Source organism: Pan paniscus, chromosome 1 (genome assembly GCF_029289425.2).
Source record: "Pan paniscus chromosome 1, NHGRI_mPanPan1-v2.0_pri, whole genome shotgun sequence".
Lineage (NCBI taxonomy): Eukaryota > Metazoa > Chordata > Mammalia > Primates > Hominidae > Pan > Pan paniscus.
This window is the reverse complement of record NC_073249.2, coordinates 162,272,420-162,300,283: the sequence shown is the minus strand read 5'-3', so window position 1 is coordinate 162,300,283 and position 27,864 is coordinate 162,272,420. Positions and strand designations below refer to the sequence as shown.

Here is a 27,864-nt window from a genome sequence, read left to right as displayed (position 1 = left end):
TACTTCAGTCCTACCCATCCCACAAATCTACTCTCTTTAAGATCACCAAGGACCACTACTTTGCTAATTCCTCATTTACTTAACTAACATTAGTGTTGAACAGTTGATCCTTTTCATCTTCCTTGATAAATCTTCCTAACTTGGGTCTTCGGAATAGCACGCTTGCCTCCTTGCCTTTCCAGGCACATTCCTTTGTACAAGGTGCTGTTCAGACAAAGATCCCCATGGGCCCTCACCTCCTTCAAGTCTGTTTTCACATGTCACCTTCTCAATGAGGTGAGCACCATTTTCAAAGCTGCAGCCCACCCTGCTTCCATGCTCCTGATTTTCCTTTTCCTTGTTCCATATTTCCTTTTTTCCCCTATCACTTATCACTTTTTGGATTTAGATACTGACTTGATAAAACCAGTTTGGCTATGAAAATTCTGGAAGACAAGCTAGGCAATAACCATCCTGGACATTGGAACAGGCAAAGATTTCACGACAAAGACACCAGAGCAATTTCAACAAAAGCAAAAATTGACAAACGGGATCTAATTGAAGGTAAGAGCCTCTGCACAGCAAAAGAAGCTATCAACAGAGTAAATAGGCAACCTACAGAATGGGAGAAAATTTTTGCAAACTATACATCTGACAAAGGTGTAACATCTAGCATCTATAAGGAACTTAAACAAATTTACAAGAGAAAAACAACCCCATTAAAAAGTGGGCAAAGGACGTGAACAAACACTTCTCAAAAGAAGACATACATCTTCCCAACAAGCATATGAAGAAAAGCTCAATATCACTGATCATTAGAGAAATGCAAATCAGAACCACAATGAGATACCATCTCACACCAGTCAGAATGGCTATCATCAAAAAAGCCAAAAATTAACAGATGCTGGCGAGGTTGCAGAGAAAAGGGAACACTAATACACTGTTGGTGGGAGTGTAAATTAGTTCAACCATTGTGGAAAGCAGTATGGCGATTCCTCGAAGAGCTAAAAATGGAACTATCATTTGATCCAGCAATCCCATTATTGGGTATATACCCAGAGGAATATAAGCATTCTACTATAAAGACACGTGTGCGAATGTTCATTGCCACACTGTTCACGATAGCAAAGACTTGGGATCAACCTAAATGCCCATCAATGACAAACTGGATAAAGAAATTGTGGTATATATATACACTATGGAATATTATGCAACCATAAAACAAGATCATGTCTTTTGCAGGAACATGGATGGAGCTGAAGGCTATTACCCTTAGCAAACTAATGCAGAAACAGCAAACCAAATACTGCATGTTCTCACTTATAAGTAAGTGGGAGCTAAATGATGAGAACTCATGAACACAAAGAAGGAAACAACAGACACTGGGGTTTACTTGACAGGGGAGGATAGGAGGAGGGAGAGGAGCAGAAAAGATGACTACTGGGTACTGAGCTTAATACCTGGGTGATAAAATAATATGTACAACAAACCCCCATGACATGTGTTTCTCTATGAACAAACCTTCACATGTACACCCAAACCTAAAATTAAAAAAACAAAATAAACAAACAAACCAAAAAAACAAGTTTGGAAGTATTCCTTCCTCCTTTACTTTCTGAAGGAAAGGTGTTATTTCTTCCTGCAGTGTTTGATAGAATTCAGCAGAGCACCATCCGGACCTGATATTTTCTCTGCGAGCAGGTTTTTGAGCATCCAGTTTCTTTAATAGATATAGATAGAGTTTCTTATTTTGTTTTTGCTGCTGTCCTTTTGTTTTTGTTTCCTTGTTTTTTAGATCTTCTATATCATAGTGTGTCAATTTTGGTAAGTTGATATTTTAAAAAAGAAATTTGCTATTTTCATCTAAGCTGTCAAATTTGTTGGCATAAAGGTGTTTGTAATAATCTGTATCTTTTTAATATCTATCAGCAAGAAGAAGAGCAATAGAGCCAAGTCAATAAAACCAAATGCTGGCTAGTTCTTTGAAAAGATCAATAAAATGGATCAACTTCCAGCTAGACAGACAAAATCAGAGATAGAATGAATGGTAAAATATTAGTGATGACTTATTTTTTCAAAAAATGAATTTGGCTTCCTGAATTTTCTCTTGTTTTCTATTTCACAAATTTATGTTCTTTATTATTTCCTTCCTTGTACTTTAGGTTTTGTTCTTTTTCTGGTGTTTTAGGTTGGAACATTAGATCACTGATTTTTTTACCTTTTTTTCAAATGGATGCATTTAAAGCTATAAACGTTTCTCTTAGTACACTTTATATACCTCAAAGTTTGACATGATGTATTTCTATCATCATTCAGTTTTAAATATTTTCTGATTTCTCTTGTGATTTTTAAATTTTGACCCATGGATTTTTAAGTATTTTGTTCAATTTTCAAAACGTTGTGGTCTTTAGATATCTTATTGTTATTGATTTCTAATTTAATTCCATTATGGTCAGAGAACATACTGTTTGATTTCAATCCTTTTTAATTAATTGAGACCTGGGTTTTATGGCTCTACATATGATCAGTCTTGGTGGATATACCAAGTGAACTTGTAAAGAACACGTGTTCTGCAGTTTTTAGGTGTCCTTTATGTATTAAGGTGGTTGATAATGTTGTTCACATCATTTATGTATGGGCTGATTTTTATTTTGTTTGATTTTTATTTTCTATCATTTGTTGAAAGGGATGTTAAAATCTTCAACTGTAATGGTGAAATAGTATTGTTTCCATTTAATTCTGTTCATTTTTGCCTGATATGTCTTTATATACACATTTAAGATTATGTCTTCCTGATGAGTTGTGAATTAGAACATTATGAAATGTTATTCTCCGGTAATATTATTCTCTCCTTAAAGTCTATTTTACTCAGTATTGATATAGCAACTCCATCCTTTATATACTTACTGTTTACATGGTGTGCCTTTTCAGAAGCATTTACTTTCAATTATAGATAGCATATAGATGAGACTTGTTTTTTTTTAAATCTATTCTGAAAATTTCTGATTTTATTATTAGGAATATTTAGGGGAAATGTTTAATAAATTAATATTTTGGGTTTTTTTTTCATTAGCTCCTCCTTCCCAACCCACTTTTGAATTTTATCTGTTAATATTTCTATCAACTTCACACAAAATCTAAAACCCTTGCAACTTACAGGTTCATTTCTCTAACCCTATTCTTTATGCTAGTTATCATATCTATTACATCTGTGTATATTACAAACTGCACAAGAAAATGTTGTAGCTTTTGCTCTAAATTGCCATATTTAATGAAGTTAAAAGAAAAAATATTGTATATTCTCACATAATTACTATATTTCTTATGCTCTTTGTTTCTTTCTAAAGATAACAGCTGATATTGAATCTGAAGTTCCTTTAATATTTCTTGTAGTGAAGATACCCTAGTGACAAATCCTCTTAGTTTTTTACTATTTCTTGTATACAGAAAATGTTTCTTGGCTACATGCAGTAGCTCACACTCGTAATCCCAGCACTTTGAGAAGCTGAGGTGGGAGGATCGCTTGAGCCCAGGAGTTCAAGACCAGCCCAGGCAACATAGGGAGACACCCATTGTCTACAATTTTTTTTTTTTTTTAAATTAGCTAGGAGTGGTGGCACATGCCTGTAGTCCCAGCTATTCAGGAGGCTGAGGTGGGAGGATTGGTTGAGCCAAGGAGGTTGAGGCTACAGTGAACTGTGATGATGCCGCTGCACTCCAGTCTGGGGAACAGAGCAAGACACTGTCTCCAAAAAAAAAAAAAAAAAAAGTTTCTATTTTGCCTTTTTTCTTAAAAGATATTTTTGCTTTAGATAGAATTCTGAATTGACAGTTTGTTTTTTGAACACTTTAAAAATGTTCCACTGTCTGCTGGACTCTGTAGTTTCTGATGATAAATCAGTGAAAGTTTTTGTTACCCTGTATGCAATGTTTTTTGTTTATTCATTTAATTATTCTGGCTGCGCTCAAGATTTTTCTCTGCTTCCGTTTTCAGCAATTTGACTATGATTATGCCTCCCTAGACATAACGGTTTAAATATTTATTCTGCTTGGTGTTTGTTGAGCTTTTTGAATCTGTAAATTTGTGTCTTTCATCAAATTTGGGGACTTTGGGACCATGATTTTTTCAAATATATTTTCTGTCTCATTATTTGCTCTCCTTGTAGGTCTCTGATTACAGGTATGCTAGATCTTTTGATATTTTACTACAAATCCCTGAGACAGTGTCTTTTTCTTCTCTTTTTAAATTTTTTTTCTCTTGGATAAAGATAAAGATGGTTTATTCTTATGCTGCAGAATTTCCTTTTTTTTTTTTTTTTTTTTTGAGACAGAGTCTTGCTCTGTCACCAGGCTGGAGTGCAGTGGCATGATCTCAGCTCACTGCAACCTCCGCCTCCTAGGTTCAAGCAATTCCCCTGCCTCAGCCTCCCAAGTAGCTGGGATTACAGGCATGTGCCACCACACCTGGCTAATTTTTTTTTTTTTGTATTTTAGTAGAGATGGGGTTTCACCATGTTGACCAAGATGGTGTCGATCTCCCGACCTTGTGATCTGCCTGCCTTGGCCTCCCAAAGTGCTGGGATTACAGGAGTGAGCCACTGTGCCTGGCCCTATTTGCTTCTTTTTAATAATTCTATTTCTCTACTGAAATTTCTCATTTTATTCAAGTGTATTATCTTTGCATTCTTGAGCATAGTTATAATAGCTGCTTTAACATTTCGTCTGCTCATTTTAACATCTAAAAATGGTTTGAGGTTTATCTCTGTTGACTGTCTTTTTTCTTGAGAATTGGTCACACTGCTTTTTTCTTCATATATCAAAAAGTTTTGGTTGTATCCTGGTATTTTGGAAAAATCTGGATTCTGTTATATTCTTGTGAGGAGTGTTTGTTTTAGCAGGCAATTAACTTGACTGGAATCAAACTGCTAATCTATTTTTTAGACAACTGCTCAAAACTCAGCTCAGTTTATCTTTAGATAGAGTTTGCCCTGCACACATACAGTTCAGGGATTTAAGAATTTTTCTGCCCCACCCCCACCCAGTACTCTAGTATTTAAAATATATTCTGACAGACAGTTTTTTGGAGTATTTTTCTGAGTTGTTATTTGATAATGAGAATTTTACAGGAAAGGTTTAAAATTTGATGTTTTATTTCTCCAAATATCTGCTGGGACATTGTAAAGGAGAAGCAGTTTGGTTTTATAAGAAAATGATACTTAGCAGGTATTAATACTCCAAATAATTATTTTACTCAAGTATACACTCAAGGCTCTAGACACGAAGAATTTGGAAAAGGTCAAAGCAATGAACTAGAATTCACCTGAAAGCAAGATATACTTCCAGATGTAGACCTTGCATGAAATTCTATCCTTTTATTCGTACGAGAATAAAGATGCCTGGTAGCAGAACAACTTACATGTGGCCTACAAACACAGAATAGCTCTTTCTTTAAAGAAATTTTGAATTGAGGGTGAACCTTAAAGAGACAGCACTTTATGCGCCCCGATGTGAATCATCAGTCCTAACTAAGGTGATGTTTTAGAATTTTAGAGCTGGTATACTCAGATACCATGGAGACAAGGCCAAAGGGGTTAGGAAACTTTTCTCTAGTCTTTTTTGGACAGCCTCAGTAAGGGTAGTATGGGATACAGAATCAAAGAGCCTCATCTTTTGAGATGGAAAACTCAAGGTCCAAGCAAGACTCTGTCATTTACTGTTTGATTTTTAACAGGTATTTAGCCTTTCAGTGTCTACATCAATTTTATCCATAAAATGTAGATAAAAGTTGTTTAAAAGATTAGGTGGTTGCCTACTCTGTAGTAGGCATTCAGTATTTTGTGTTCTGCTTCCAGATTACAAAAGGGTGATATAATGTCAATATAAGGATACCAAAAGAATTCATGAAATGTCACCCCAAAATATTACTTTGAACTGAGGGTACTTGGGGAACAGCAGGTGCAAGTAGAGGCTTTCTCTGAGCACCACTTGCATGCAGAGCCTTTTCTCTGAGCTCCTCTTATCTGTCTAAAGACAGATCCTCCGAAAGGAACTCAATTGTCATGAATCCCCTCCCTGGGAATTTTATCAACCAGGGAAGATTAACTTGGATCACAGGAGGGGAGACTAGAGGTTGACCCTATGCCCAGACTATCACCTCTTCTGAGGGCTGCTCAGAAACAACTTTTATTACCGACTTTTTATCTGTATAACAAGACAACCTTTATTCCCCGTGCATTTCTTCCCCTCACCCTCCCATAACTTGTGTCGCCACCCCCTTCCCCAGAAGCCCCAAGCCCTGATGCCTTTCTGTAACTTGGGATGCTGTATCAGCATCAATCATCTGACCCTTCTTTGAGGCTCCTATTTTGTGAGACTCCTGTGCATACTTATGTAATTAAATATTTACATAAGTCTTTCTCCTGTCTTATGTCAGTTTAATTTGTAACCCAGCCAAGGAACCTGGAAGGGTAGTGGGATGCCATTTTCTCTCCCCTGCAGTGTGCTACAGAGAAGATTGCTATTCTTAATTTGTTATTTAATCCTCTTGGGTAAGGCCTAGAAGGAAAAATCTGTAAATCTGTAAACTTTAAAAGGGGAATTTTCAAGAGAAAATGTTCACAGAAGGCCCTGGAAGGAGCTGGTAGAAGCTTTTAATAGAAGCAAAACTAATTGAGAAGTGTGAGACTGGACATTATATTAGCTTTGCATTTGTATTACTTTTGTATTTCTACTCCCAAACACTTTCCACTATAGGAAAGCTTGAGTGTGTTCTTGAATTGTGTACTGAGCCACAGGAAGAAAAGGGACAATGGTTAGACAAGAGCGGGTACAGAAGAGTTGAGCACTAGGCAGGTATTTAATACATATTTGTTGAATAATGACTGGAGATACTCTGGCACCTCAATATTCATATTTCCAGGATCTGGATTTGTTTCGGGTTGCCTTGCCAAGTGTAATCTAGTATGGTGGTAGCCTGAGGGCTCTCATTTTGTTTACAATTTACCTACTGAAGTATTTTAAAGGCTCAGACTTGTCCAGGCTGCAGGAATCTGGAAGGTGGGGTGGATGAATTCCGTTCTTTCTTTGTCCCCAATTTTTCCCTCATCTGTACCCAGGGAATTTGTTCAGGTTGGGTCCTGGTTTAGTTCACCCTCTTACCCAGATCCACACTGGGCTCTGTGTTGATTGTGCTTGCTCAATGTTTATTGAATGAATGAATGGAAGGCACTAAATCTGTAGGAAGGCAAAAGAAAGGTTGAGAGGTATTGATGCCACCCAGATGGGGAATTTACAATGAATCAAGCAAGGACCAGAGTAAACGGGGCTGTTCTGTCCAGCCAGAGCCCTGGCAGGTTTACCTGGTTTAGTGTTTATGTTTCCTTGATTGGAAATCAATCTCTGTCTGTCTTAGCTCTTACTGTTGTTGGTCTGACTCTACAGAAAAGAAGCTAATTTTTATCATCTTAGAAACCCTCTTCCTGAGCCTCTTATCAAATCATTGTATTCCCTGTGAATAAAAGAGGCTGATGGTCTGTCATTTCTGAAAGAGAGCCTGAGAGGAGACATAATTGTTCTAATATTTATGTTTCTTTATCAGTTTTCTTTGTGCTTCTACACATATTTTCTCATTTTATCCTCTTAATGACATAAGAAGAGCAGGTATTATTATCCTATTTTCCGTAGGAGTAAACTATTTCAGAGAGGTAATAAGTATAAATTGTTCAAGACCTCAGAAATGAATGTGGCAGTGACCAGATGTTTAATCCAAGTTTAGTGTTTTCTTTATTTATATTGTACTGGCCGTGATAATAATCAGCATTACTTATTGAATGTATGATTAATTAAGCACTATGATTAAATCTTTTCTCACGTAACTTGGCTGGTTCCCTTGCTGGTTCCCTTACATCCTTTTATTCTTGGCTGAAATGATACCTCTCAGGGAGGGCTTCCTTGACCACTCATTTATAAATTTTATTAATTGCATCTCTCTTTAGTTTTTACCCCCTTCTCTATTTTATCTCCTTACAGTTTATCATGTAGGACATAGGTATGTATTTATGTTTTTCATTGTGTATCTTTCCCTAATAGAATAGAAGCTCCATGAGGGCATGGATTTTTGTCTGTTCCATTTCTTGATGTGCCCCCAGCACTATTAAAACTTTGTCCATGTAGTATATGGCAGGTGCTCAGTAAAAATTTGCTGCATGAATTAATAATCCTCAAAATCAACTCTTCCAGATTTACTGACAAGAAAAATTATGCACAAAGAAATTCCCTTTCCAGGGTCACCCAAGTAGGGGGTTAGAGAACTGATTTGAAATTCAAGTGTATTTAGATTCAGTGCTCCACTATATGTTTTCAATTTTTCCCCCCCAAGGTATGGGGGAGGTACTGCCTGTCTTACCACAGAATGGAAGGGGCTAGACTCTGTCCTCCTCACTCCTTCCCCTAGCAATTCCTCTTATTTGTTTGGTATATTGAAGGTTAGTATGAGGCTTTTTTTTTTTAATGGTCTTTCGTTTTCCCCCAGCAATTCATCTTATTTGTTTGGAATGAGGCTTTTTTTTAAATGGTCTATCACTTTTTTTTTTTTAAAGGGAAGATTTACAAACAATTATACTACAGCAATAATTATGCAAAGCTGAATTTGAATTTCTTTTTAAAACATGCAACAAATTGTAATTGGGATGCTCTTTAAAGTTTGGAAGAGGCAAGAAAAAAATAAATATTATTAGAGCTAAAAGATAATATATTCACATATATGTTAGAGCTTTTAGCTCTAATAATATTTAGAATTAAATATTATTGGGGTATGTATATGTTTATTGCAGAGAGTAAATGGTATGTGTTGCCTCCTCTAAAAGCCAAAATTAGGTTTCTTGTGGAAGTTAAACTCCTGAGTATAGGGACCATGACAGAATAGTTCACACTGTAGTGCTCTGTAGATATTGGGGAATGAGTGCATAAACTAGATTATGATCTCTTTGAGGGAGAGATTCTAAGCATACCTCTAGTAAGTGGTAGGCAGGTGATGAACTCAGCACACATTTGTTGAGTACTTATTCTATACTTGGCATTGTAGGAAGAGAAACAAAGAGCTTATCCCAAGGACGTTGTTAAATTGCAGGAGCATTTGTTCATGCATTTGATATTTCTTGCTAATCTCTTGAGGGTGATGCCCTGATGGACTGTGGATCTCATCTAGTGTGGCATTACCTTCATTTCTGTTCAAATTATGTATGTGTCCCTAGAATCCTAACAAATGCCAGACGGTTGCAAGAATTAGTACACGTATAAATCGTGTTGCATTTCGGAAAAGATTTTATTTATTCAACATGATAGTTTGTATTCATTTAACAAACACTGCTTCACGTAAGTCATCCCATTAAATTTGTGCCACAACCCTCTGATACAAATACAGTTCTTTGCCTCATTTTGAGGAAATCGAGACTCAGAGACATTAAGTAATTTCCTAGAATCATGGTTGAATTAGGTGATAGGATTGGGATTTTAGCCAAAGTGGTCTAACTCTAAAACCCATGTTCTTAACCATGTTCTAAAAACATATGCTGTGTTGTTTTTCATACTTTTTCTGCTGCAAATTCATCTGTACATTTTCAATTTTTAAATGGAGGTGGTTTATTTTCTCTTGAGAGTCTTACATCAGCTGATATAAGATAAATAATATGTCTAAACAATGTAAGTACTATGATGAAAACTTAGCTGCTAAATGAGGAAAAGCGAGTTTAAATGCTCAGTTGTCAGGGGTAAAACAACGGTGGAGGGTGCCTTCTGTGCTGTTAGCGACGAGCTTTTAGCTCTCATAAATCACAAGGATATAACTGGAGCCTTAGGAGGAAGCGCATTATATTACTAATGGATCATCCTGCAGGAACATAAACAAGACATAAAAATAAGTGAAGTCCTTGATGACTCTTTTGTCTTTCTTCCCAATTCATCATTATTCCATTATTAACATAACCTTAAGACAGTTGGTTATAATTTGTATCCTCATGGAATTTCTGTTGGGCTATTGGGGTTTTGTTTTGTTTTGTTTTAAAGTAAGTACCTTCTAAATAAGAACTTTTAGCTAATTGAGTGAGTGAAAAACTGCAGCTGTTGGACCAGTTTGTGGGATGAAAGCGTGACATTGTGAGCTTCCTTTCTGTCACACGGGAGAAGCCGATAACAACTTGGCATTCTTAATGTAGAACTGTGGTTGGTAAGCTTCTGTTAGTATGGTTTCCCTGGAGGATATAGCAACCCTTAGATACCTCTCAGAACTCCCGGATCTCTCTTCCCATATGAAGCCTGGACAATAGTCAGGATGCTTGGAGTACTGTTCAGCTAGGAAAAAATGAGATGGGCACAGAGAGAGGAAGCCACCTGACAGCTCCCCATCTCCCCACCCCCCATTTGGGATTTGGAGCCATCTTGTTTCTATTTTAAGGAAAACATACATGTAACCTCTGTTCTGTATTCTTATATATATATTTGCAAGTTAAAATATATGTGAATGCATGCATGAAAGCTTAAATTTCTGTACTAAATACAGACCCATTGACTTCAGGGGTATGTATAGTACATTAGTCAATGTATGTGCCTGGTGTTGAGGTAAGCTGAGATAATCCTGCTTACATACACTCATGCACACACCCTGTGTATGCACATGTTTTATGTATTGTATTAACCATGTACACACAAAAGCAGTATATATCTATTGTTTACAGTTATTAATTGTACGCCAGGCACATATTTACTCTTTGTATGTACAGTTTTTTGGGGTTTTTTGTTTGTTTGTTTGTTTTGAGATGGAGTTTCACTCTTCTTGCCCAAGCTGGAGTGCAATGGCGTGATCTCATCTCACCACAACCTCCGCCTCCTGGATTCAAACGATTTTCCTGCCTCAGCCTCCCGAGTAGCTGGGATTACAGGCATGCGCCACCACACCCGGCTAATTTTTTATTTTTAGTAGAGATGGGGTCTCTCCGTGTTGGTCATGCTGGTCTCGAACTCCCGACATCAGGTGATCCACCCACCTCAGCCTCCCGAAGTGCTGGGATTACAGGCATGACCCACCACGCCCAGCCTTATGCACAGTATTTTTATATTTGTAAAAATAGAAATACAAATAAAAAGATAAACACACACAAATATACAAATTTAAAAATATACACCTATGCCATCTATAGAAAATAGAATATTTAAATCTCTCACCATCACTGCCACCACCACACACATTTAAGTCTTGGAAATTCTGGTTACAGGTTTTTTTTAGTGGTAGTGTTGTTTGAGCAAAACCACAGATTAGTCCATTTCCTCATTCCCTTGATTCTCATAGTTTGTGTTCCCACTCTAAGGAAACAAATGAAGGGACTGGTACTGCTTCTTTAGGGGGAATGGGTGTTGCAGGCAGGCCCAGCTGGAGAGGAGCAGGGGGGGCCTTGCGGCAGGGCAGGAAGAGACATGTAAGCTCCCACTCTGGTGTGCCTCTCTCTGTGTTCCAGCTGAAGGAAACACACTGGGTGTTACGTAAGCAGCCATTAGTTTAGTTTTATAAAAGTCAGCTTTTCACATAGCTCTGCGATCTGTGTATGTGCAGATGTCTTCTTTCAGTGAAGCAGACCCTTGAAAAAAACATGGATCTGGGCTTTTTACTCAAATAGTCAAACTTCATTTAACTAGAAGGGAATAGACTGAGTCCAAGTCCTCATTTTAAAGGCCAGCAAGCCTGTATCATGAGAAATGAACATTCCACTAAAAATGGAAGCAAGTAAGCCCATTTTACATGCATTTCCAATATCTCAAGGTTGAATCGTATTTGGAAATGCTGCTAAGGGAACAGCCAAGACTTCTCCAGCCCTCTCCCTACCCCAGCCCTACCTGACTCCATCCTCCACCTAAAACGGCCGCACCCACTGAAAAATAAAATAACCTCAAATTATCTGTACTGGCAGAATGAGTAAACATAAACTCATCTGAGAACATATTATAAAACCTGGCGAGCAACTCAAGAACAGGGACCACTCATCCCTAACATATCCCATGGTGCAATAGGAAATATTTTGGTAATGATGTGAAGGAATTAATTACTGCTCATATCAGGAACCCCTGAATTCAGTAAATGCTTTGAAAATCTGGACCCATGAAATAACATGTGGTGTGGTAAAACTGGAAACCTGCCAAGAACTATAGCTTTATTTTAATATTAAAAGACTCTGGGGAGGTAGGGATCATGTTGAAATAGCTGTTCATGGGCATTCACACTGGGTGTCACTTAAGCAGCCATTAGTTTAGTCCTTTTACATGCTGCGGAGTCATCAGGAAGTGTCACTGTCACATCCGCTGACATGCATGTCAGGCCTACCATGGCACCAGCCTCTAAAGGAAGGTGTTAGCGGTGAATCCTGCAGCCAAACAGCCAATAGAAAGCAGGCATGCGCCAGTTCTTCTGTTTGCAGTTCGCCCTGTCATCAGATAGGGGATGAGAAGACCTTCCTAAATCCAACTGTGACTTAGAGAGTGATATTAGATGCAGCTTGGCAAGGGAACACACAGAATAGTTCAGAGAAGGATATAATAAAATTGTTGCGGTTCAGGCAAATATCCTCATTCCTCTGGTTGTAAACCCATACGGGAAACATTTCTTTTTGTTGTTGTTTCTAGCAAGTCTTAATAGCAGGCAATGTACTTTCCAGCAGCACCCAACATTTGCACCTCATCTAAGTTGTGGGGGGCGGGCGGGGGTGAGGGTGCTGTTATTGTTGGCTTAAAAAAATTTTTTCCCAATGATATTAAAAAAAAACTTGTACCTCTGGATCAACACTTACAGCTATATGCCTGCATTGTAAAGACCCCAAAATCTCAGGAGTTGCTTTGCCACTGCTAAAGTATCTTGAAACTGAAGCCTAGAAAGGCCTTTTCTCTATTGAGTGATATTAGCGCATTACAACTGGCTTCATTGTTCAAAGGTAGGACCAGGAGAGAAAGTGCTCCTGCCTCCTAATGCCACGTCATACTCAAGACTCAGGTAATGTGGATACTCAAGGCCAGTCTTTAACAATTGAAGAAATCAAACATTCATAAGATGCTTCCTTTTGTACTGTTTTTCTTTCCTTAGTTTTAAAAGGAATTTACTTTGTACAAATTTGTTACTCTAAATATAGAACTCCACTGCACATGAGGCTGTGTCTTGCAATCATCTTTTTAAATGAGGCACTAGGAGGGAGAGACCTTGCAATTACTGTAATTGAGCTCATAGTATCAATGAAATCTTAAAATGGCACAATGATATATTTCATTCGAAAGGCATGCTAAGTTAATATTATTTTAAAAGGGGAAATAGAAACATCTAGATTTTTAAAAATTTTAGAGAAGGTCATTGTGTCTCAAGATTGTCATCCCAGGACTTGGATTCAGTAAGTACTTGGCCAGTGTGAGGGTAAGGAAGTGCTTAGTGGTAACAGATACTTGTTTCCTTGCCAGTGTCATCTTTCCACTCCACTGCTGAGCTAATTGACGCTTGCTGGCAAATGTTTGATCGATATTCTCTCAAAGGAGCCCTTGAATAACCCTAACATGCTGTGGTCAGTTATCCTCTAACGGGAGGCTAGGTCAGGTTTCGTCCTTCATTTATGCAGCAAACATTTTTCTGAGTTTCTGCATCGTGTGCTAGGCCCTGGCCCAGGTCACACACAAGGTTGGTTTGTGACAAGATATTATTTGCATTGGGTCTGGAGAAGAGAGTCTGGGCTCTGTAAAATTTCAGGTTCCCAGAGCCTTTCTGACCTATCCATCCCCATTGTCTAGCGGCCTCCCTTTTATTTGAAATGCGTCTATGTTACACTTAGTGTTTATAAGTTATGCACAGATATTTGTTCTTCAAGTAAGAGTTTTATGTAGGAAGTGACTGGGTTTGCTTTTCTTTTCTACACTTGAGTGTAGAAAGCCTGGTCTTTCACAGGCCACCAGAGAATTCCCAAGTTCACGAACCCATAGTATTTTCCCCCTTTCCCTCGTGATTAATATTCTACACAAAAAGTTGTGACGTAAAATGTTGGAGATTATTCTGTGGCTCCTGCTCTCTCCTCTTCCCAATTCTCAGCTTCTCGATTTTTTTTCTAAGGTCAAGAATAGATGGAACTTCTTTTTCCTTGTGAAGGAATAGACGGTAAACTTTCAAGGCCTGGGCTTATTTCAGATGTAAAAGAATCTCGGGTCAGGGGCTCCTGTTACAGAGTGAAGTGAGGAGAAGTGGGTTAAAGCCTGCCTTTCCCTTTGTTTCTTTTGTTATGATCTGGTTGTTAAGGGTAGAGTGGGGTGAAAAACAGGGCAAGAGTCCATTGAGCCCTTGAGTTGATAACCTTGGCTTTTGGGAGGCTTGGGTGTGTATTGCAGTGACTCTCCTGCAATACCCAACACAAACTGTTATCCAAACCAACCCCAATATAACCTTTAAAGCAAATATTCATTTTGCATGAAGAAAGAAGCTAAGCTGCTGGTCTCAACTGTTTCCCAGGGCTCAGCCTCCCGCTGTTCTCTGGCATGTCAGCACTTGCCTCCTGTTTTTTCCATTGTACTCCTCCCAGCTCAGCACAGAGGCCCCACCTCTCGCAGGATCAGGGTATGTGACCCTGGAGCCCAGACAGCCTTGCACATAAATCTTTCTGGTCCACCTGCAGATCGTCTGTCAGCAGCTGCCCTGCTTCTCTGTTGGATGGGCTATTCCCTCACATCTGTCAGACTACCCTGAAGTCTCCACAGGCCAGTGGAAATTCAGACTGGCCCTACTGCATCTCCAGGTCTTCATCTATCTTGTCCTGTATCGTTGCCTGCCATGCCCAGGCTCTGTCCTACTGAGTAATTTCATGAGGCCCAAACTAGTGGTGATGAGCAGCCATATCATGACAGCGGCCAGTTGCTATCAGTATACCTTTCTGAACAGGTGCTCTTTTGGGGGCAAGTATGGACTGAATGTTTGTGTCTTCCCCAAATTCATATGCTGAAGCCCTAACCCCCAATGTGATGGTATTTGGAGGTGGGGCCTTTGGGAGGTAATTAGGGTTAGATGAGGCCATGAGGGTGGAGCCCCCATGATGGGATTTAAGCTTTTGTAAGAAGAGACAGAAACACTAGAGTACTCTATATAAGATGAGGAAGAGACAGACACTCTGTCTGCCATGTGTGGATACCAGAAGGTTGCCATCTGCAAGCTAGGAAGGAGGGCCCTCACCACACACTGAATCTGCTGTCATCTTGATCTTTGACTTCCCACTTTACAGAACTATGAGAAATAAATATTTGTTGTTTATGCCACTCTATAGTATTTGTAGAATAGTTGGAGCTAAGACAGCAAGACTTGCTTTAGAGCAGCTGATATTACCTAGGAAGCAGATCAAGATAGGGAACTGGAGAGGCCCTGAAGCTTCTGATTGGCTTGAACCAGATATGAGTAATAGTCATAGGTTATCTGCCTTTGTCTACACTCAGAGGAAGATCTTTTCAATATGGCAAATAATGGTATATTGTGTGGGGGCATGTGACATTAACATCTTTAAGTCTCTTCTATGTGCCAGGCAACAAATAAAAATGCACAGTGCAGTGGTTCAAGAGGATGAATGTGATCTAATTATTCTGTTTATTAGCTTTGTGACCTTGGGTAAGTCAGTCCATTGGAATCACCTGTAAAAATAGCATAGGGTGATTACCAAGGGCTGTTGTGAAGATTAAAAGGCATCAGGTAAAGTCACATGTCACACAGTGCCCTAAACATTATCAGCAATCAATTAGTTCTAATTATTGTTGTGTTATTGGTTTGTTGGGATAAACAGGGTCTTCAAATGAGGTAAGAACAAGAACAGTGTGAAGCAGAAAGTGAGAGGAACAAATGGCGAGTCCTAGGAAATTTTGGAAAAGGACAGAGAAGGCTTCAAAGAGGTTGAAATTGGGCTGGAACCAGAAGGAATGAGTAGAATTTAGATAATTTGATCTGGGAGAGTTCACATTTTTCTTCAATTTGAGGGCGCTTGTTAGCAGAAAGAGAATTGAGCTGGAGATTAGAAGAAATGGTCTTTTTGTTTTCTACCTTTACTCAGCACGAGCTTGGGCAAACCACTGAGCCTCGATTTCCTTGATTGTAAAACTGGGACAGAGAGAATATCTGCTCCGCCTAGCTCCCAGGGTTGTTATAAGGCACAAATGAGACACTTCAGGTAAAAACGCTTTGAAAATGGTGAAATGCAACAACACAAGAGTAAGGTCATTATTAGAGTCTTAAAAGAGGATCCCAGAAAAAGTCTGAGCTGCCCGAGACTGTAATTACCTATCCTGTATGACACAGTGCTTTAGAAGAGTCACTGACAGCTGTAGTAAGGTCATGGCCTACTGCCGACACATCTATCCTGACTGTGTTGACTACTCACCCTTCTCCACGTACAGAGAATGTTCTTTGGATTCTCCATTTGTACCCAGCCATTGTTAAGTTCCTCAAACAATAATAACCATTACAATAATAGTAATAGTAAACAGCCACTACCATTTATTTGGCACTTATAATACATTGGATACTCTGCTAAGTACTTTACAAACTTTATCCCACTTAGTTCTCAAGCAACATCACAAAGCAGCTATTATTATATCCAATTTAGAGGTAATTAAGTTGAGGCTTAGAAAAATAACTTGCCTCGTCTCCTTCAGCTAGTAAATGACAGCTGAATTTAACTGAAACTTCTTTGACTACAGCCCTCTGTGCCATTTTGCTTTTAATCTAAGAAAAAATGCTTTCCCCCACAAGACCTTGTGCCAGATTTCCCATGTAGAATTAACCATGTGGATGAGTTAAATGAATAAAATGGTTAGTTAACATTCAGTTTATTACTTATAGCTTTATCCTTTTACTTCTAGCTCTGTTGTTAGAAAATTTAGACCCCACAATATTTCCCCAGTTACTACTACCTTTCTAGGCCAGAGACTGTCCACTATGATAGTAAGAATAATCCCTTGTATTTGTCCTAGCCTTTGTATATTCACTGTGTTTCATTTGAACATCACAATAAGTCGTTTAAGGGATATTATTTCTGTTTTACTCATGAGGAACTGATGCTAAGGGAAGTCAAGGAATTTGCCCAAATTCCCAGCTAATAAGCGAGAGAGCTCTATGTCTGTCTGAACCATTATGACTATTACTAATAGAAAGAATAGCAGAGAGCTAGAGCATTTCTTATATCCTGTATATGATGTGCAACATGAAACAATGAGAATATTTTCTATGAAGAACTTCAGAATGCAATGGTGTGATGTTCAGAGATGTTAAATATTTGTGCTTAAAATTATTTTTATATCACATACATTCAAATAACTAAACCCTGAAACTTACTAGAAAACAAAATGCAAGGTTTATTCTTTAGTAGTAAGACTAGAGCTGAAGGAAATAAGGATCAACTATTAAATTCTTACCATGGCACAAAGGTTTTTGAATGTCAAATGTTAAACTTTTCTAGGTTCAATAGGAATTTTGCTATGAATCTTCAGTCCCCTAGGATATATTTCCTGTCTGTGCCTGTCAGCTTCATTGTTACATATTTTAAATAAAGCTTTCCCTAACATTCAAAACTCCTTCCGGCCCTTCCTTTTAGGAAGCAGACATAAATAAAGTACCCACTATGCCTTTGCATTTTTGTTTTCTTTTACCTTTTTCTAACTATGTGCCCACCCCACCCCCAATCTTCTGAAGTATAAAGCTAAGGTAAAAAGAGCTTTTAAAAAAGGGCTCTGGGGAAGTATGCAAATGACAGAAATGTCTATGGGAAAATTAAGGGAAAAGAAATTCAGCAAGAAAGAAATTCATTGATGTTGTGATGAAACGTTGTCACTGGAGATAATGACAAATTAGAATCCGTTCCCATGGGGACCGCACGCTACCTACTGATCATTTGACCCGTGGCTGGATGTTGGCTAGCCTAAGAATTGACCCAAAAGATGACAAGATGGTTTTAGTCCTGTTGTATCATCCGTATTCAGGAACCCCTTAGGGGATGAAGGGGAAAGGATAAAGAAGGATAAAAGATGAAAGCTGAGCTGCGGAAAGAAAGATGTTTTTAATTACACTGAGGAGGATTGTGGGTCCACCTGTAGCTTTCTGTTGAGAATGTCTTTGTTTTCTTCTGTCTGCAGGGATCATGGCAGGATACAGACCCAGAATCTGTCTGGCCTTTTGGAAGGGTCGACATTGGCCCTTCGGTCCTCTTCAGTTTATTGGATACATTCAGGATTAACCTCTCTGTGGGCTGTCTTTACTGTGAGGTTCTGTTATGCTTGCTGAGCAGCCTGGGTTTGGTTGGCGTGCTAAAAGAGATTCCTTTTAGAGGGAGGAAAAAAAAAAAAAAAGACGCGATAGTGGAGCACAAGATGAGGTTTCCATAGTGTGTCACCATCACATTCCTCGTCAGAAGCACACAGGGAGCTCCTCTCAGGCAGTGAGGTGGAGGGAGGCAAGAGCACCCCCAGTAGTCAAGAGACTTGTATGCTCCATATGCCTCAGTTTCTTCACTTGTAAACTGGGCATCACAGTGTTCTCTTACTATCCTATAATGGTACATAGTCAAGGTGAAATTCTTTAGGAAAATACTGAATTCTGAAGAAAAGGAACAATACTAGCACTCTGTTCTCTTGCCAGGTGGAAAACCAACAAAAACCCCTTGAGTAATTTGAACAATTTAAAATAGTTTAATGTAATTTATTCCATGGTACTCAGGTAATATTAGGTTTTGGTGGGTTTGTTTGTTTGTTTGTTTGTTTTTTTAGAATTCTTTATAACAAGTTTGATCATATCCCCACCTCTTTCTTGGGAGGTGGGGATGGGGTATCATAGGGCGGAGTGCAGTGGCATGATCAAGGCTCACTGCAGCCGCAACATCCTGGGCTCAGGTGATCCTCCCGCCTCAGCCCTCTGGGTAGCTGGGACTACAGATGCACACCAATATTCTTGGCTAATTTTTTGTATTTTTTGGAAGAGACAGTGTCCCGCTATGTTGCCCAGACTGGTCTTGAACTCTTGGGCTCAAGTGATCCACCTGCCTCAGCCTCCCAAAGTGTTGGGATTACAGGTGTGAGCCCCTGCTCCTGGCCCCTTTTTTATATTTGTGGTAAAATTTAATAATTCTAAACCTCTTCAAAGTACTTGATTTTCATAGGAATTTTGAAGAATATTATTAGAAATCATATTAATTTTTAAAAATCTAATTCTTATTATAAAGTAATGAGACTGTGCATAGCTTATGGTATCCTGCCAAGCATTTCACAACATTTGTTAAAATTGATTTGAAAAGAAATGTGGGGAGAGGGTTGATCTCCATATTACAAAGAGAAGCAATGTTGAGTAAAGGTTGAAGGTTTGGGCTCTGAAGTCGGAATATGGGTTTGAATCCCAGCCCTACCACTTACTAGCTTTGTAACCTTGAGCAAATTACCCCTTAGTGTCTACTTCTGGAAAATGGAAGTGTGCACCTAATAGGGTCCTTTAAAGGATTAAGTTGGTATATGCATGTGAGAGGCCTAAAATTGTGACTTGTACATAGTTGGCACTCAGCAGATGTTGGCATTTTTCTTAGTAAGGCAAGATAGAATGTTGCTACATGAAAGACTGGGGAATTTCTGACTGACAGCTGTGAATCCAAGTAGACAGAGCATGCATTTGACACCTTTTGTGAAGTGCCATAGGTGTTTGGACTCTGTATTCTTGGTACTTTCTGTCTCTATTGATGAAGAATGCAGCTGAAGGCCCACCCTAACCAGGAAGGCAAAGGCAGACATTCTACCCTGATCCCCCAGTAAAACACAACTCTGCCAGGGCTGCTCTCCCATCAGCCAGTCACCCTGCAATCCCAAGGAAGATTCAGTCCCACAGCCAGCCCAGAGTTGAGGACCTTTTAACATTCTGCTCTTTGCCTTGTTTGATTATGTTAACAGGAATTCTCAGCCTGTGTGATTTGTCATATTTTAATATTTCAAGCCACCATTGCAGCTTCTTTTAGGTTTGGTTTGTCTGAGGCACCACAGCGAGTGCGTGAGCACACAGACTTTGAATTTGTATAAGTGAATGGCTCTTCCACTTACTTTGTGGCTTTGGGCTCATCACTTAACTCATTGATATAAAATGAGAATACCCACACTGTAAGGTCCTGGTAGCTATTAAAATTTTCTGAAGAACCCTGAAATCTCTTTGCAACAGATTTACAACTCACAGGGTACAATCTTGATAATTTTGATGATTTAGATGCAGTGCCTACATTTAGGAGCTTTGTTTCACCTGCTTCAATATGTATATCCTAGGATGGAATTCAGCTGATCCTGCATTTTCCAGTTTTCTGTTGTTGCATAACAAACCACCCAAAACTTAGTGGCATAAACAAACATGCTTACAAATTCTGTGGGTCAGGATTTTGACCAGGCACAGCAAGGATGGCTTATCTCTGCTTCATGATGTCCATGGCTTCATCAAGGGGCTACTCTGGGGGCTGAAATTATCTGGAAGTTTCTTGGTTCATGCCACAGCTTGGGCTGGGATGACTTGGAAGACATGCTAAGCTGGGGAGCTGCCAACTAAGCACTGACTGTGGCCTCTCCATGTGTCTTGGACTTCTTACAGCTGCGTAGCTGACAGCTACCAAGAGTAAGCGTTCCAAGAGACAGGCATGTCCTTTTATGACCTAGCTTTAGGAGTCACGTAGTATCACTTTCTCTGTACTCCACTAGTAGAAGCCATCATAAGCCTACCCAGATTTAAGCAGTGGGGACAGGGGGACATGTAGACCCCACCTGCCAAAGGGTAGACCTGTTAAAGAATTTGTAGGAAATTTCTATAAAACCACTACACTAGGATTATGGCACCACACTGGGATTATGTTTCCATCTGGGGATAAATTAGGGCCGCTGGCTTCTACCTATAGCAAAGCAGGCCATACAGACTCTTGCAGCTACTTAATCTGCCATTGTAAAATGAAAGCAGCCGTAAACAATATGTAAACAAATGATCATGTTCCAATAAATATTAACAGTAAAATTAGAATTTCATGTAACTACTAAATATTAAAAATATTCTCCTTTAAAAAGCATTTAAAAGTGTAAGAATCATTCTTAGCTCATGGCCTATGTAGAAAGAGGCAGTGGACCAGATTGGAATATCTTGAGTTTAGCTAGATCTGACTCTTTAAAGTTAGAATCCTCCAAATGTGTAGAAGAAACCCTTGGGTATTTCTCAAGTGGAATTAAGAGTGTGTGTGAGAGAGAGAAGGACATATGACTACAAATTTTGTTTTTATTTTAAAGTGAATTTGTGAAGATATTTCAAAATTTAGTTCTTTTAATTACATCTTATGTTCATTATGTTACAAAACATTTATTCCCAAGGGCAATAAAGGACTATACACTCTTAATACTCCTATGTGGGAAATTAATGATATTTACTTTATCAGAAGTCAGAACCTACAAAGAAAAGGTAGAACTTGCTTCTTGATGGAGCTTCCAGAAATACGTATTGTTGTATATTTTAAAAATAAGTATGTTTTAAAAGAGTTGATTATTAGAACAGAAGATAAGGTTGATGACTCTCAGGAATGAATTTTAAAAATCTTTATCACTTCATTAAATATTTTTTCTATGTCTATAATGCCAGGCAGTGTGCTAGAGCCTGAAGATACAGTGGTGAACAAAAACATATATCGTATGTTATCTTTTAACATCTGGCTATCTCACGAGACTGTATGTCCTAACAGTGCTTGTAGTCTCATGAGATAGCCAGATGTTAAAAAAAAAAAACAGCATCAAATTTAATGTGTGTTATGAGATGGCTTATGCAGGGCATTATGAGAATATAAGGTTTTCAAGCTGGGCCTATTGCTCTGACACCCTCTACTGCCCACTGAATGTGAAAGTCTAGGAAAAGAGGGTTGTTAGATTAGTTGCAAGCTGCTGTTTAAAAACCACGTTAACACGTTTGATAATGAGTGAATAGTCCTCTCTCCATATCTAGGCCACATGTGATGGCCTGTTTAATATTGCTTTGGGGAAGGAAAAACAAAGAATGAAAAAAATTGCAGTTGTTGAAATGTACAGGATTTTTTTTCCCTGATAAGTTATCATTTTGGATGGGTGGAGAATTCAAATAGAAGAACAGTTTGGAACTTATTGACTGAATTACAAATTGGGATAATTTACTGATTTTTCTCTAAATCAAAGTTTTTCTGGGTGACAAAATCATTTGTACAGCAAACCCTAGTAACGTGCAATTTATCCATGTAACAAATGTGCTCAGGTACCCCCGAACCTAAAATAAAAGTTGGAAAAGAAAAAATAAATTGGTCAGAATCATACCCAAGAATAGCCCTTAAATAAAACGTCTGGTTAATAATTATTTGACTGCAGTCAGAGGATACTGCTAAAGATTTTTAGAGGACCCCTGAAAGGGTTATATTAATATCCTTAATAAAATGTGAATTTTTTGCTTAAAAAGTGATTTTCCAACACCTGTTAAAAAAGCAATCAATCGAGGTTTCAAGGTTTCTCATCTGGGCCATTAGTGACATTTGAACCAGATAATTCTTGGTTTTGGGGTGCTGTCCTGTGCATTGTAGGATGTTTAGGAGAATCCCTGGCCTCTATCTATCTACTCTGCAGCATTCTCCACCAAGTTGTGACGATCAAAATTTTCTCCAAATATCCCCTGAGGGTGGCAGAACCAACAGTTGTCTAAATTAAACTGGGTTTATGTGTTTTAATTCAATGACCTCAATGAGGAAAACCTACTTTATTTTAATAGTAAGAAGTCTAGGTCAGGGAGTATTGTGAGTCATTTTGTAAATTTCCAAGACCCACAACTCCTCCTTTGAAAATGATAAAATGAATTTGGACAACCCATTATCCAATTAAACATTATACTCATATCCCTTTGTTATGTCTGGAAGTTTTTCTAAACTTTATAGTTTATATAATTTCTAGCAAGGCTGAGAACCTCAGTTATTTAATTGAGACCCTGAAAGCTATAGAATATCCCTGGAACAAAATCAAGATTTAAAATTGGCTTGAAAATAACAAATGAAGATATTTTGATTTGACTCCATGTTCTCAGCCTGGAAGCTATTGGATTGTGTGAGACGCATGACCCAAAGGAGATGATTAGTTTTCCTCCAGTGTGATGATAATGAATAGCACTACAAAACCAATTAGCTATAATTCTATCAGTCATTTCGTTTGGGTAACATTTTGTTTAAGGGGAAGAAAAAACAACACAGTTTTCCTTGGAGATCTGTGATGAAGCTGTGGTATTTGATGGGAACAATGGAGGAAAAAGCAGTATGCTCACCAATTTGCTTTTATTATTCCTGCATGAAAGTAAATCATGATGAAGTGTTCTGTTCACAGCAGTTAAGAAAGACATTTGTTCATCTTAAAGGTGTAGCAGACCAAACACAAGTATATTTCTAAGTGTGCATTTCATTTATATGGATTGTACAACTCCAAGGAATTGCCATTCACATGGAAGACTGAGAATGGTGTCCCCTGGGACTGTGTAGCAGGAGACACTGAATGTTGTTTCCTTTCCTTCTGTTATTATCCCCCTTGAAAAACTGTGAACCCAGAACCACAAGTAACAGATAATGTCTCTCCTCTTTATTCTCCCAGTCATTGTCGTTGCTCTGTAACACACAATGCCCACTGTCACGCTGACAATAATGTCAACAGTCTTTGTTTTCCTTTTTCCAGCAAGGTATTTTATGGATAGGTATTGTTCTATTTAATGTGCCGTCATCTATTACAAGAAGATATAATTTTACTGTCGTCTGAGTATCCTTCTATGACTTCTGGGCATTGTGCAATTTTTATCTCAACCCACACAGTGGAATATGACTTGGGTGTGTGTTGTTTGCTTTACTTGAATTTTAATATATGCAGCTTGTGACACAAATTACTAGTTTATTAGAAAAAAATACAATGAGTTATTGTCTTGGACTTTCGATTTATTTTGCTCACTGTCATCCCACAGCTAGCCAAAAAAATCCGAGAGAAGTTCAACCGTTACTTGGATGTGGTCAATCGGAACAAGCAAGTTGTAGAAGCATCCTATACGGCTCACCTAACCTCTCCCCTAACTGCAATTCAAGACTGCTGTACTATCCCACCTTCCATGATGGAGTAAGACTTTAAAACTTTTTGTTGTTGTATAAACCAGACATTGAATTGCTTATACGTTTCATTTCATATTCAAAATACCTGTGTTTATTTATTGCAAATTGTGTAGCTTATTTCCCACTATTTAAGATAAGCCCTTTGTCTTTAGATAAGTGATTTTTAAAGAAAATGTGATTCAGTGTTCTATAGCCAGGAAATTCCTGGACCCTCCCTACTCACCTTTTTCTCCTGATGAAATGCAAGTTGAGGAGTATCAACTATTTATTTGAGTACAGAATCTAAATCTAGAAAATTGGAAATGCTTTGTCATGAGTCAACTATTAAGCCATGTCACTTGCTTAATTTAAGGGAGTGCCTTTTGTCTTTAAAAGAGTAACCAAAAATTCCCATTCCTTACTTTAGTAGATACTATCTTTAAAACTCCTATGGGAAATGTGGTTTCAGATCATATTGAAACAGGTTTGTATCTGCATGATTGAGGATATTTTTATTTATTGGCCTAGTGATACTTATATCTGGAGGGGTATAGGGCTATGGGATGCTGGAAATTGTAGTGGAAAGAACACTTATCTGGAGGTGCAAAGAGCTTAGTTTTAAGTTTGACTTGGTCTTTAATTAGCTGTGTGTCCTTCATCAAGTTACTTAATGTTTATTTTTATGCTCAGTTTTCTACCAATGTGGAAAATAATCTTATACCAATTTTCTAGTGCTACTTAGAATAAATAAAAGACGTTAATATGTTTTTAAAATATGAGTGTAAATGTAAATTAGTATTTATTATTCCTCTCTTTGCATGACAAGTGCTCTTGCGGCTAGGCAAAGGATGGATATAATGGTTTTTGGTGGTTAAATGATGCTTTGTTTCCATAAGCAAGTTTTTACTTATTATGATTTCTTGCTGGGCTTTTAGGTAGCAGGGCATCCTCAAGTCATTTTATTTCTCCATTTATATGATGTTAAGATGTGACTTTGTCTGGCTTACCCTGTCTGTGGCCTGAAGAAACTCATACTAGTTGTTCTCTAAACTAAATGGAAAGCATATATAATTTGGAAAGAGACTGTCTGGATAGGAATTCTACCCCTAACACTCAATACCCACATGGTCTTTGGATATTTGGTGTCTTCGAGCAACCCTGTCTTTATTTCTGGAATGAGAACAATAACTAATACTCCAGGATGTTGTGAACATTTCAGTGAAATCAAACGTGAAAGTAGTTTGTAAACTGTAATGTTCTAAACAAGTATTAGCTGTAATATTGCATATTTGTATACCTTCATATCAGAGTGAACATTTCAATTTTTGTTAGGTATTAGTTCCTTCTCACACCACTAATAAAGACATACTTGAGACTGGGTAATTTATAAAGGAAAAGAGATTTAGTGGACTTACAGTTCCACATGGCTGGGGAGGCCTCACAATCATGGCGGAAAGTGAAGGAGGAGCAAAGACACGTCTTATATGGTGGCAGGAAAGAGTGTGTACAGGGGAGCTGCCCTTTATAAAACCGTCAGATCTCATGAAACTTACTCACTGTCACGAGAACAGCACAGGAAAACCCACCCACCGATTCAATCATCTCCCACTGGGTCCTTCCCATGATATGTGGGGATTATGGGAGCTACAATTCAAGATGAGATTTAGGTGGGGACACAGCCAAACCATATTAGGTATAATCAAAGATTATCTTTTATAGTGGGGCACCTGTAACTTAATGTTTTGACAACCTTACCACTATCTAAAAATAAAATGAGGGTCCAGTTGGGTTTTAGGCCCAAAGAAGAAACCATTTTCAGGGCAGGAAGAACAGATAGTAAGGTAAGGAGAAGTTCTTAGAGCTAGATTTATGCATTTTTCTCCTAGGGAAAGACATGTGGCAATGTCTGGACGCATTTTCAGTTGTCACAACTTAAAAGGCTGGAAGAAAGCTCCTGGCATCTTGTGAGTAGAGTCCAGGGATACTGCTACACATCCTATAACATTCAGGACAGCTCCCCAAGACAAAGAATTACCTTGCCCAAAATGACAGTAGTGCCAAGGTTGAAAAACCCTGGCTTAGCACATTGAGGATCTTCATAAATTCCTAAGTAGAACTAGTGCTCTAGAGGGGAAAAAACCTGAAACTTGAATTGGCTGGCTGCTACTGGTGAAGTCACTTGCCCACCTGGAGAATTTCTATGAATGTTTCAAGGAGCAACTCAACAATTGCCCTTTCTTCATAGCTTCCAATTACCTCTTTCTTTCCTCTCCTTATTCCCTTTTGTCCCTGGAAGAATTTATTGCTCTCTCATCTTTATTCCCATAGTAATTTCCATACATCTCTATATAGTGTAGAACTTAATGTATCAGACCTTGTTGTGAGTTGGCCTCCCCTTCTGTTCTGGGCAGGAATTACACCTCATCTTTTATTACCCCTAGCACCTGGCCATTGTATTTAATTTTTATACTATTTGTTGGAATCTGAATTGATTTAAATTGATATAGGAATGAGTAAGAGGGTGTCTACTCTCTAGAAATGTATAAGTTACTGGGTGTGGAGTGGCAAATATTGAGCATAATTAATAGGGCAAAATGTGACATAGCAGAGAGGTATTGTGGTTCCTCAAAGCAGAGAACTATACCAGATAGGTTGTATTGGAAATGATTTTATGAACTTCAGAAATATGCCTCTTACTTGATTTGGCCATTAGGAGGAACATCACAAAAATATATATAATATAAACATGTAAAGAAAAATACCGCAGTACCATTTAGAATAGAGAAAATTATAAATACTCTAAATTTCTAGCAATAGAGGATTAGTTAGGAAAATTGTATCACATCCGTATATATGAGATGGTAAGATGCAGCCATGCTGTTGAAGCTGACTTGTGAGAATGGTCAGACATACATACACACATGCATACATTGCACTTGATATTAGCCAAAAAGCCAAGAACACACATGTGTGCATTAAGTTTGGGAGTAAAGACAGTGATTTCCATTTTGAATATGTTGAGATAAGCGTTCAGGTCTGGGACAGAGGCCATCTAATTTGGTAAAACCCAGTGGTCAACCTTTTTGTTAATACAATCAAGCATAAAATGTAGTTTCTGTCCTTTAGGAACTTCTCATTTAGTTAGTTGAACATCCATGAGACCTTAACTGTAGCCCTAGAAAAATACACACCAAGTAAGCAGATTAGTAGGAGAGAATGTTCCTCCTTCAGAGGTGGGACCTCTCCACTGAATGCTGAAGATGCAGTATTCTCTCCTGACCAGTAGTTGACAGAGCCAAGAACTGCTTGGGGTGGATATTGGAAAACCAAAGCAGTTCTGAAGGTAAAGCTGAACAATCAGAGAATGTACAGATAAGCAATACAATGAACCTCCTTCAACAAATTTTAAAGATACCTGACAACAGAGAGATCTTTTGCAACAGGAAGTGGCCTGTGAGGACTCCCTTCAATTATACTGTGTCTACTTGGCTTTGAATGGAGCCCACTTTCCAGCGAAATGTGTGAAGGAATTTTGGGAGTGAACCCTGAGCTGATACTTTTCTAGACTTTGGTTGAACACAAGCACTTTGTAAAATTACAGGAACTCCTCAGTTTTTTAATGAAGATTTTAAAATGGAAAGAGTTAGTAGTATGTTGTTGCAGTGAACAAGGGTACAAATTCTCAGCTAGCCACCTTTGTTCCAACCCCTCAGAAAGTGCTTTATCT

General features: G+C 38.4%; 1 protein-coding gene across 4 annotated transcripts in view; it reads left to right on the top strand.

Moving 5' to 3' along the window:
* The window catches only part of CACHD1 (cache domain containing 1), a 223,169-nt gene that overhangs the window by 88,197 nt on the left and 107,108 nt on the right, over positions 1-27,864 (top strand). For all 4 annotated transcript variants that reach the window (XM_055117831.2, XM_003806933.8, XM_055117842.2 and 1 more), the window contains exon 3: positions 24,017-24,165. In XM_055117831.2, coding sequence (XP_054973806.1) covers positions 24,017-24,165 — 149 coding nt within the window. The remainder of the gene's footprint in view (positions 1-24,016; positions 24,166-27,864) is intronic.